This window comes from Nansenia antarctica (assembly GCF_963989245.1).
Source record: "Nansenia antarctica genome assembly, chromosome: 4".
Taxonomy (NCBI): Eukaryota; Metazoa; Chordata; class Actinopteri; order Argentiniformes; family Microstomatidae; genus Nansenia; species Nansenia antarctica.
The window spans coordinates 46,755,522-46,768,330 of record NC_137689.1 but is presented as its reverse complement, the minus strand read 5'-3'; the positions used below and the strand labels follow the sequence as shown (position 1 = coordinate 46,768,330).

The following is a 12,809-nucleotide window of genomic DNA, read 5'->3' as shown; positions in this document are numbered from 1 at the left end:
CATGTACTGTATGTACCGTACGTGACTGACACGGTAGGCCTAGACTTCAGAATCAGTATCTACATTTCAGATATAGTATCAGCTATTTGGCCTTTTCAGTCTAAGGATAGCCATATCTCTCATCGCCCATGACAACTACTAGCAACCAAATACTGATACAGGCCTTCTCTTTTCTCTCGACCACTGTCATTAACATGTTCGCCCATACTAAAAAAAGGCACAGAACAGGCTGAGGCAGGTTCGAGACAACTCTCTCTGCTCTTCTAAGCCATACCTAACACACACCACCTCTGCTGGCACAACAGACCCACCACACCTCTCTGGCTGCTGTACCACCACACCTCTCTGGCTGCTGGCAGCATCCTGTGTCCATCCTTACCGTAAAGCCTGGAAGACTGTCGAGAAAACAGGATGACGAGAGGAAAACAGCGACCCTTCCTTCCTTCCTTCCTCGCAGTCAAACGGTTTCCTCAACGCCGTTCATCACATCCCAGCAGGGAGGAAGTCCCTACTTAGTTCCCCCGGAGCACAGCTCCACCTCACCCCTCACTGCATTATTAGCCAAACAGCGCAATGTCCACATTCAGGTTTGATATGAGAACTGCGAAGGATCATACCCGTGCAGCACACTAATGTGAACCTGAAATATTCTAAATATATACATGGGGGAAGTAAATATTTGACGCATCAACAATTGATTTATTCAACATATTTGTATTGCAGCTATTCACATGAAGTTTAGACCAGACATTGGCATTAACTCAATAAAACGACACAGCTAAAGAAATTGTAATACTCCAAATCCGTCCAAAGTTATGTGCAATAAAGAGGGATGACACAGGAAAGTTCCAAGTATTGGAACACGCCAACTAAAATATATTTAATACTTGACACTGGAGAAGCCTTTGCTTCCAATGACAGCTTCAAGACGCTTCCTGTACGAAAAAAATTATCTGTCAGTGATCAGGTGGAATTTTGGCCCATTCCTCAACACACAGTCTTTAAATCGACAAGATTCCGGGGAGGGCCACTGGTGAATCTAGATCTTTAGTTCCTTCCACAATGTTCTATTGGATTTAAGTCTGGCGATTGACTAGGCCAGTCCAACACCTTTATTTTCTTCCTCTTGAACCAATTGAGAGTCTCATGCAGTATGTTCTAGATCGTTGTACTGCTGGAAGATCCATCCGTGTGTCATCCTCATCATCCAGGTGGATGGCAACAGATTCTTCTCAAGAATTTCCTGGTACATGGCTCCATTCATCTTCCCTTCGATGATTTGCATTCTACCAGTACCATGTGAAGAGAAACAGCCCCATACCATGGTGCTTCCACCTCCTAACTTCACTGTAGGTATGGTATTTTTAGAATACTCAACATGGTTGTTTTTTGCCGAGGCTTCTCCAATGTTGTAGCCAACTTCAAACAACATGCCTTTTCTTCAGTAATGAAGTCTTCTAGGGTGATCGAGAATGGAGACCAATGGCGGTGGAGTGCATTGCCTATTGTTTTCTATTTCTATTGTGACAAAGATACCCGCTGTTTCTAAGTCTTTCTAGAGCTCTGCTCGAGTGGTCCTTGGCTCTTCGGCTAGTCTTCTGACTAACTTTCTGACTGCCCGGCCAGAAATCTTGCAAGGAGCTCAGGCGTGGCCAGTTGATAGTCAAGTGATGTTCCTACCACTTGTCGATAATGTCCCCAATGGTGCTTATAGGAACACTTAGAAATTGTGAAATCCGTCAATAACCATTGCCATTACTATGCTGCTCAACAATCTTGTTGCAAAGGTCTTGCTGAAGGTCATCATGGGATGTTTCTTGCAGGAAAGCTTGGTGACAAATGGTTTGTTTATTTGCATTCAGAGGTGTAAAACCCTTTTTCAAAGAGTGGAAGTACTTACCCAGCAACAAGCACTAACCCAGCTGATTCTAATTATCACAAGTAGGAGAACTAATTCGTGGCATAAGATGATTTCGTGCTTTTTCTTAGTATGTTCATTACTTTTTTCCTGTGTCATTCCACTTTATTGCACATAGCTTTTTTTAGGGATTGGAATGTTACAATTTATTTAGCTGACGAAATACGTTTAAGGAAATACCCACCACAGTCTCACAAAATCCTATGGGAAACACTGAATACCAATGTCTGGTCTAAAGTGAATAGTTGCAATGGAAATATTGTTGTGAATACTTATTTCCCCCACTGTATATCCTTATTATAGCCTATAGAGGTACAATGCATTACCTGTGAGAGCGCCCCCTAGGCTCCCCCTGCGGAGGTTCTTGCCGTCCTCACTGAGCTGTCTCTTGAACTTCAGTGCCAGGCCTGAGCCGAAGGTCACCTCTGGGTTACTAGACTTCCGGAAGGGCATGGATGGTGGGTACAGGATGTTATCCAACTGAGGGAGAAGAGGAGAGAAAATAAGAGTGGGTTAGAGCAGGGGATGGATCCCAAACTCCCACTAAACCACAGAATAAAACATTAAAAAAAACAGCCGCCACAACCCAGTAAGAACTTGGCCTGGGTCCAGACCCCCCATTGTGCAAATACTGAGTCAGGCGAAGGTGTAACCACCTACTGTACACTGTACACATGCCAATGTAACTGATGAAGCCACTGGGTGTGAGTACAGGAGCTAACAGGCTAACGGTTGCCATGGTGTGCATGATTAGGCTTGTTGTTGATTCAAAAACGACATATGTCCTACACACTGTCATTTGCATTGCAAATACAGTGATGCTTGAAAGTATGTGAACCCCTTGTGCAATTATAGATTTCTTTAGTTTTTACCATGAAATCTTTATTTAATCAGAGTCAGTCTTTTTTATCTGACATATTTACCAATTCCATATGTTGGTTTAGAGGGAATCATGCGTGCCGTGTAGTAGAAAAGTTATTTGTTAATTATAAAGAAATGTGTGCAGGTGCAAAAATAAGTGAACCCCAAGTTGCATTGGTTAAATCAAGTAGGTAAGTAGAATCCGGTGAGTAAATAATTGGGTACCAAATGAAACAGTTGAAGCAGAGATATTTAGGAAAGAGTTTGGGTGGGACTGATAAATAGAGATGAGAAACCTGGTCAGTTTTGTGTCATCCATACAGGTGAAACACACCATGCCAAGAGGAAAGGAGATCTCAGAGGACATCAGGAACAGGGTTAGAAAGAGCACATCAGTCTGCGGAAAGCTATATAAGATTTGAACTCCATTAGTCCACTGTGAGGCAAATCATTTACAAATGGATAGCATTTAACATGACAGCAACTCGGCCTAGAAGTGGACACCTTTCCAAAATATCCCAAAGAGCCACAAGAAAAATAACAAATCAGGCAAAAACCAACCCAAACATAACATTTAGAGATTTGCAGACTTCCCTTGCTGCATCTCAGGTAACTGAGAGTAACCTTCTTTTTTTTGCAATTTTCTTTTTATTCAACAATAAGAACAATAATACAACAATTCAACATCAACAAAAACAACAAAAGAAAAACATTAAAAGGAAAAGAAAAAGCTACTGCTGTCATGTCTCAAGTCTGTGTCAATTGCCATAGAGTCCACTTCATCCATTTGTTGTCCATCTGTGGTCCTAAAAGTCGTAGTCTGTGAGTCAGTCTTTCCATAACATGTATTTCCCCCACTGTGTCTACCCAATGGGCCTGAGTAGGTAGGTCTTCCGTACCCCATTTCCTTGTGATAGCCTTTTTCCCAGCGACCATGAGTATCTTGAATAGATAAGAGTCCCCAACCTGTATCTCATTTTCTGTGTAATTACACATATAGAGCAGCTTGTGATTCATAGGGAATTTGTAACCCAGAATTTCTTGTGTTATCCCATGTATCATTTCCCAAAACCCTATTATTTTGTGGCAATTCCAGAATATATGGGCATGGTTAGCCTCAGATACCCCACAATTCCTCCAACATGACTTCCTTGTATCCGAATAGTTATTTACTATTTTGGGTGATAAAAAAACGTATCAGATTTTTCCAGGAAAACTCTCTCCATGCTCGTGAGCAGGTTGAGGTCTGATGTTTTTCCCACATATAATCCCAATCATCTTCAGATATTTCTATATCAAATTCTGTTTCCCATTTTTCTTTTATATACCCTGTTGTGTTTTTGCCACTCATCAATGCCTTGTACAATGTAGATATAGCCCTGACCTGCGTCCCTTTATATGCATCAATCATAACTTGTACCACCTCATTTACTTTTAGGGAGAGTTCCTGTCCAATCCGTTTCCCAAAGTAATCCCGCATCTGAAGATATTTGTAGAATTCCCTCCAATCCAGGCCGTATGTAGTTTTCAAGTCCTGGAAACTCACTACCTTTCCCTTATCTACCAGTGTGCACCAAGCCGTAATGCCTTTATCCGCCCACTGTCTGAAACCCCCATCGTGCCCAGCTGGTTTAAAATTGCTATCAAAAGCCACCCATTTCAATAAATTTGCATCCTTCTCCGCCTTGTTGTGTTTGAGTATTCTGAACCATATTTCCAGGGTAAATTTTGTGATCGAATCCATTTGATCCCTAACCTTCTTAAATGTTTCCCTATCTCCTATGACACTCTGTATCGGGCACATACCAAATTATTTTTCCATTTCTTTCCATTTTGCTCCAAACTGCCCTTCTTAACTTTGCCGGAGACTATCTGGACATGCCTGAAGGTTTCTGGAAGTCCACTCTCTGGACAGATGAGTCCAAAATCGTTGAAAATGTTAAGCCCAACACTGCCTACCACCAAAAGAACCTTATCCCAACAGTCAAGTATGGTGGTGGGAATGTCATGATCTGGGGCTGCTTTTCCTCCTCTGGACCTGGCCGACTCCACATCATTAAGGGAACCATGAATTTTGAGGTATACCAAGATATTTTTTAACAGAACCGTCAGTCAAGGAGCTAAAGCTGGGCTAAAAATTAGTCTTTCAACAAGACAACGACCGAAAGCATTCAAACAAATCTACCAAAGAATGGCTCAGGATAAAGAAGATTTGTGTTTTGGATTGGTCAAGTCAAAGTTCTGACCTAAATCCAATTGAGATGCTGTGGCAGGACATGAAGCGGGCAGTTCATGCCAGACACCCCTCAAACCTCACTCAGCTGGCTCACTTCTGAAAGGAGGAGTGGGCAAAAATATCTCAAAACAGATGTCAGAGACTGATTAGTGGATATAGAAGACCTTTACTCCAAGTTATTGCTGCTAATGGAGGTGTCACAAGCTATTGACTGAAGAGGTTCACTTATTTTTGCACTTGGACTAATTTCTTTATCATTTAGTTTTCCTACTACATGCATGATTCCCTCTAAACCAACATATGGAATTGGTAAATATAAACATGTTATGTCAGATAAAAAATACTGGTTCTGATTAAATAAAGATTTCATGGTAAAAACCAAAAAAATCTATAGTGTTGCACAAGGGGTTCACATACTTTCAAGCATCACTGTACATGCAAACAAATTGCATCATCATTGTAAAACCTCTCAATGTGTATGGGGAGGAAATGGCCAACATCTATGCATCAACACTGATGAACAAACAAAACACAGGACTATTCGGTTGTTAAGTCTGACGTCAAACGTGACGTTTAGCAATTTCCGGGTCCAAACCAGAAATTCCCAGCACCAGAGTACCAGTGTACTACAGCGGTAGAATGACAGTTCAATCGTTTTTTAGACTCGGATCTATTCATACAACAAGGGACGCATCACTTTCCCGTTATTCCCATATTTGTCAGCGTCTTTGAGCCTCGGAAAAGCGCTACATAAATATAATGAATTATTATTATTACTGAGGCATTTCGAAGACAGCCCCTCAGCCAACTTTGGACCCGGAAACACGTCACGACTTAACAACCGAATGGAGTCCCTGAAGAGACCTACCCGTGAGGGAGATGGGAGATGGACCATCTGCTTCAGGTGACTGAGATGTACCATATGCTAACAGTTCACTTTGATACATAGCAAGCTATCTTACCGAGAAAGCATTCGGAGAGCAGCAAGCATACATGCATGCATACAAATTGGCCCATTTGCCCCCCAACCACTCAAAGCACCTGTCGTAGAAAATAATTTCAAAGTAGATTGGAAAGATAAATAGACGTATCGAGGGAGAGTTTATTTTTCGGTCTTACTGTATTCCCATTTAGGCTGTTCATTTTAGGTGTCCGTTATGTAACTAAACTCCCAGAACAGTGGTGATAGCCCTCTTAGGACAATACACCAGGGGCAGGTACATACCATAGGTACATACCATAGGCAGGTACATACCATACAAAGAATGATGGATTTTGTGTCACAAGACACATGTTTTGAGACATGTGATATCTGAACGTCAACAACTGGGAAAACGTAAGGTAAATAAAGGTAATGCTTACAAAAACATGAATACAAAACTCAACATATGACAGTATAACAGATTACATAACACCTTTTTACTGTGTATTGTACTGGAATAATACAATGGACTGGTGATTAGCTAACCTCTGTATAGAACAATAGGAATTGAAGAGGAAGAGGTCCTCCCAGTGAACAAACACACATAGGCTCAGTGTGAGAGTGTGTGTGTGTGTGTGTGTGTGTGTGTGTGTGTGTGTGTGACTGTGTGTGTGTGTGTGTGTGTGTGTGTGTGTGTGTGTGTGTGTGTGTGGTCTGAATGTTCTGTCTCTAGAGGGGAACACCCTATTTGTAAAAGATGATTCATGACAACGGTAAGAGGCCAGATCCATGTACAGTGAGCTTAAGTCGCTACAGGGATGAACAGACACCTAAAGCCAGGACTCAGGAGCTACTCCAAGAGCCACGTGAGAGAACATAATACGGGATGATTTACCCCCTTTGCGACAACCAGAACAACAACTAAAGCACATTAAAAAATCAATGACACTTTGTCGAACCCAAACACAAAAGTACACAGGCGTGCACACACACACACACACACACACACACACACACACACACACACACACACACACACACACACACACACCAGTTTATCTATTTGAACTGAAGCACCCTACCTGTGGTTGTTTTCTGGTGAAAGTGCCAAGACAAATACTTTTATCCTCTAAATAAATAAGTCATGTTCTTGTTTTCTTTGCCTTCATTTACTTTATGTAACAGCAGGTTTCTGAAACTATTTCAACTGAAGTGAACCTTTTAATCGTCCATCTCTTTCTACCTACACCAACAATACAGCACCGATGAGATAGTGGAATAACACACCAGATGGCACACATTCTTTTTTAGATGTCATCAGGAGCCAATTCGGTGCTGCTTTAGACACTTTTCCCCTCATTAAGCAACCATCCAACCTCATTGAAATCCTCCTAAATAGGAGTGTTACAGCACTCCTCCCTCCATCTGCAGGGTCATAACCGTCATCAGCAAAACACATTACGCAACCCAGTCGTGCGGTCTCTTAAAACTCATAACGGAGGCTTCTCACAGTCACAACGCTCTCCCACCCTGGCTCTGCACATCCACATGTCAGACTGACCTCATCCAACCATAAACGTGTCTCATGCCACTTATGACACTCATCACATTCAAGACCAGACGACTCAAGACGCATCTGTTCAGACTCATACAGCATGGCATGGTCCTGACTAACACTATTAACACTAACCCTACCTACAGCATGGCATGGTCCTGACTAACACTATTAACACTAACCCTACCTACAGCATGGCATGGTCCTGACTAACACTATTAACACTAACCCTTCCTACAGCATGGCATGGTCCTGACTAACACTATTACCCTTCCTACAGCATGGCATGGTCCTGACTCCTGACTAACACTATTAACCCTTCCTACAGCATGGCATGGTCCTGACTAACACTATTAACACCAACCCTTCCTACAGCATGGCATGGGTCCTGACTAACACTATTAACCCTTCCTACAGCATGGCATGGGTCCTGACTAACACTATTAACACTAACCCTTCCTACAGCATGGAATGGGCCTGACTAACACTATTAACCCTTCCTACAGCAGGGTCCTGACTAACACTATTAACCCTTCCTACAGCATGGCATGGTCCTGACTAACACTATTAACACTAGTCCTTCCTACAGTATGGCATGATCCTGACTAACACTATTAACATTAACCCTACCTACAGCATGGCATGGTCCTGACTAACACTATTAACACTAACCCTTCCTACAGCATGGCATGGTCCTGACTAACACTATTAACACTAACCCTTCCTACAGCATGGCATGGTCCTGACTAACACTATTAACCCTTCCTACAGCATGGCATGGTCCTGACTAACACTATTAACCCTTCCTACAGCATGGCATGGTCCTGACTAACACTGTCCCTCCCTCCTGAGCTCTTACACCTTTTTCTTCTTTTTGAATATGATTTTATCTTCTGTATCTCTATTGTGTTTTTGTTTGTTGTGGGGGGGGGGGGGGGGGTGTTGTTTATTGTCCTGCTTCTCTTTTTTTCTGTGCAGTGTCCTTGAGTTTGAGAAAGTCACTTTAAATAAAATCTATTATTATTATTATTATTATTATTATTATTATTAAGTTGCTGAACCATATTGATCATGACACTGACATACTGTTTGTGTCATCACATGGCCAGAGGAATCAACTGCCTTTAAACGTCTGTCTTGTACCACATCAATATCCTCCTGTCTGCACTGCAGAGATGTGCCTGAGGCTGGGAGAGATGAGCAGACGTGTGTGTTGGTACGTGTCTGGAAGCACAAGAGAAGACAGGCTTAGGTGCTGCCAAAAATCCCAACAGACAGAATGTCAGGACCACTTCAGGAGGCACACTATTAATGTGTTGCCCCACCACCACGCTTCAGCCTCAATCACCTCACAAGTATTAATCTAAACGTTTGAAACGACAGTGTTCAAGAAACACAATGGAACGTTCCGACACCTGTAGGGAGTAAATTAATAAACGGTTGTCTCTGTCTCGTCTATTGCAGGTCAAAGCACACAGACATCAATCGTACGGTGATACCTGATGCATGTAATCATCCCAGTGTTTCATATTTGTATACAATATAAACTGACAACACCTCTCTATCCATGTCCCCCCCCCCCCGTTTTTTAGAAACCACTTTCATAAGAAAAAGGTTTAACTGTCCCAGGTGCAATCAAAATGTAAAACGCTTAAGCGAAAGTATGAATTTGCCAATTCTGTGTCCCCTGAAGGCAGCATTACTTATTTAGAGAACTGCCTTCGTTATGTAACACCGAGCTGCCTAGACAGAGAGATACGTCTCCATCTGTGCAGACCTGCTCGAATGTGGTGAGGGGATTAATCCACACCAAAATACCACTGCAGCACGACAAGGATCAATTGGGGTTTTCAACTGAGCTAAAGCAGAACTGATGTCTTTGCTGAGGTATTAGATCTGGTCCTACAGCAGTTGCTTTTGTCTGACAGTCAGGAAAGTAGGTTTTTTTGCGTCACTTTTTTGAGACGTGATCAAAAACTGTGTTCTATCAAAAAGTTCTGTGTTGCCTTGTTGTAAAGTACCGTATCATGTGTTTTCTGCATTTTCTGCACATTTGCTCCAACACATACTGTACATGTAACGAGATCATTTAGTCATATAACATGTAGTCCAGGTTGTTTCATGCTGGCATATTAGTTATTATTAACAGTACTTTGGTGTCTTGTCACCCATCATGTCATCAATGGTAAGATAATTTAACTTATCTATTCATGTTCTGTGGATTATTAACCAGCTGCGGTGGAGAGATAAGATGTCTAAGCATCAATGGACTTTAGGCCTATACAACAACAGTACAATTAGGTCATTGTTGGATAGCTGCCAAGGGGCGCTCTGCTATATGGTAAGTTCAATAAAAAAATAATTGAGTCATAAAACAACCAGAATGCATTTAGGGTCTGTGTATGATTGATGGCTGGAACTCTTATTTCTACAATAAACACTGCTCAGTAAGACAGAGATGAGAACCAATGATAGCCATGACATTCAATTATAAACACATTCCATTCCCTTGATCTAATTCAATGCACAGGCCCATGTGAATAATGAATTAACTTCATAAACAATCCATCAAATCCCATACAGTACATGGTTATAGAATGAGTTTGCAGGTTATACTACGGAAATTCATATGACCAAACAATGGGATGTCGCCTCACAGCAAATTTCTGAACTGTCAAATAACGACTGAAATATCCTAGGACTATCAAAGGGTCTGGTGGGTTGGGTGATAATTACTTTCATAACCCGTCACCATTGGGGCGGGCCTCATAAAAAACGTTTTTTTTTAAACGTATGTAAAAGCATGTAAAAAAACTAATTTATAACACAGCATGTTTGAGAACAAAGTGCTGCTCTGCTGTTTCCTGTCCCAGTCCACCCGGAACAGAGTCAGCGGGATTTAGACCCGTTTTTATCCTCAAGTGTTTAAAGAAGCCAAATAAATGAGATTAATAACAATGATGTCAGGGGTGAAAGGGGTTAGGTCATTTAAAAAAAGAAAACCCAGATAATGACCCCCCCAAAAGCAGCTTTGGGATATGCTCTCAAAACAAAATCACTGTTACCCTCTGCCTACCATCGGGAGGGACGTGGTGGTGTGGGGAGAGAGCTGGGGGGAAGGGGTGCTGTTTCAGGACAATCCATCAGACCCGAACTAAGGCAGTCACTGGGTTGGGTCCATCTCACTAAGTCTTACGAAATGGCTGGCTTTACCACTTTACCACTGAGGAGAAAGAACAGTATGGACTAATATGTGAAAACACATAGGCAGTGTGCCTCTCCCATATTGTGTGTGCCTATCCTGTGTTTTCAGATATGTGCAGATGAAGGAGAGGAGATGAGGTGTGGTGACCTGCTGGTCTGGGTGAAGGAGAAGGGGAGGGGAGGGGGAGAGAAAGAGGGAGGGGGGGCAGAGGGAGGGAGAGAGAGAAGAGGGGACAGAAAGAGAGAGAGAGAGAGGGAAAGAGGGAGAGAGGGGGGTGAGAGAGAGAGAGAGAGAGCGATCAGTGACGACGGTCATTACCGACACATAAAAAGAAGCTGACACAGTGTGTCACAGCTCCAAAAGAGGAAGTGGAGGGCCTAACCGTTAACCAACTCCCAGACAGGATATCAGGGCAAGTCAACACTCACCATCTGCACACATCACAGAAAAGATCAGGGTCAAGGTGAGCCGTGGTCAGCACACATAAACACACCTTTACAACGCGTCATAAAACCAAAACCTACTCTTCATATATCTGTCGGTGGTCGCCCATTCAAATAGATCTAGTAGCCTTGTTACGAATACATGTTTTTGTCAGTCATAATACTTATTTAGTGAAGTGTACATTTCAGCAGTAAGTCAGTGTGGTTTTTCCTTATCGCGTGTGCCATCTCTTCGACATCGACCCGAGCCACACAGTCAAACACTTGTACTGTAAAACCAGTGGGATCTGGACATGGGCCTCAGGGCTGCCAGCTCTGCCCTTCCACCCCGTCATTCCTCTCCCCCCTGCATCCAAGTGTCACTTTGATCTATGCGTCACCCAACATCCCTCTAGACCCCTCCCCTCCCCTCCCTCTTCTCCTCCGCACTCAGTGGACAGTACCAACAGTCCCTTTGTTTTCAAAGCAAAAAAAGACTCCACACTGCTTCTTTCATGACCGGGGGGGAAAAAAGAGAGTGAAAGTGGGTGAACTGCATGACAGGGAAGTCAGTTGTGTTGACTAACTCTGAGATGAGGTCACCGTAACCTTAGAGTTGATATAAACAACAGAGCTGAATGACAGTGGGCCACAATAAGCATGAGAGGAACCGTGTTTAGTCAACCATCTCTTTAGATCAATATCTATCGGATAAACAGATGAAATCAACGTATGGCCGAGTCAACTCTGAGCTTACTGCGGAAGATACACAATTTCATAAATAGCCCCCTATTCATGTTTGAACACTATTCAGCATTGAAACCATAGTAACATAATGTGAGGGTACTGCCCTCGGCTGTTTGGTGCTGTAAACATTGTAACGTTGCAGTCTAAGAGATTAACATTTCAAAAAAGGGGAGAGAAAATGTTTACAAACAAGTATGATCAAACGGCATCTACTTTGTATGTCACGGTCGACAATAAACTGCATATGTCCTGTAGTCATAATTTGCATACAACATTCTAGACCCCACAGTTTTGTCAAATTAGGCATGAGTATGTTGATTTTGTGGAGACTTGAAAACCCTTGAAGTAAATAGCTTGTCTCAAGGCCAACAGAGAGAGTAGTCAAGAGCACTAGCAGTGAACACAAGGGCACCAGCCGCCTGGGCAGACCTCAACCAGAAGGTAGTGGCAGGGTCAAGCATAGAGAGCAGGAAAGAAAATAGAGAGAGAGGGGGGGCGGGGGGAGAGACTGAGAGGGAGAGAGAAAGAGAGACTTAAAGGGAGAGACTGAGAGAGAGGGAGAGACTGAGAGAGAGGGAGAGACTGAGAGGAGGGAGAGACTGAGAGGAGGGAGAGACTGAGTAAGAGAGAGAGAGAGAGAGAGAGAGAGAGAGAGAGAGAGAGAGAGAGAGAGAGAGAGAGACTGAGAGGGAGAGAGCGACTGAGAGGGAGAGAAACCAGAGACAAACAGACATATAAAAAGGCCTCAGGATGCAAACAGAGTCATTTCGATCTGGACCCGGAGAGCAGAGACAGTTAACAGTCCTCCTGTCTCTGTGGTAGGAGAGGAAACGGTTAAGTGGTGTGTGAGGGGGACCAGAGGGACAAACGGTTAAGTGGTGTGTGAGGGGGACCAGAGTGACAAACGGTTAAGAGGGGCAGTGCACGAGGCAGAGCAAACACA

The 12,809-nt window shown here is 43.0% G+C and overlaps 1 protein-coding gene across 1 annotated transcript in view; it reads right to left on the bottom strand.

Moving 5' to 3' along the window:
- Positions 1–12,809, bottom strand: part of mast4 (microtubule associated serine/threonine kinase family member 4) — a gene marked incomplete at its 3' end in the record, with an annotated part of 102,878 nt that overhangs the window by 77,011 nt on the left and 13,058 nt on the right. Inside the window, exon 2 of the mRNA XM_080529380.1 lies at positions 2,245–2,398. Within this exon, the coding sequence (XP_080385506.1) occupies positions 2,245–2,398 (154 nt within the window). The remainder of the gene's footprint in view (positions 1–2,244; positions 2,399–12,809) is intronic.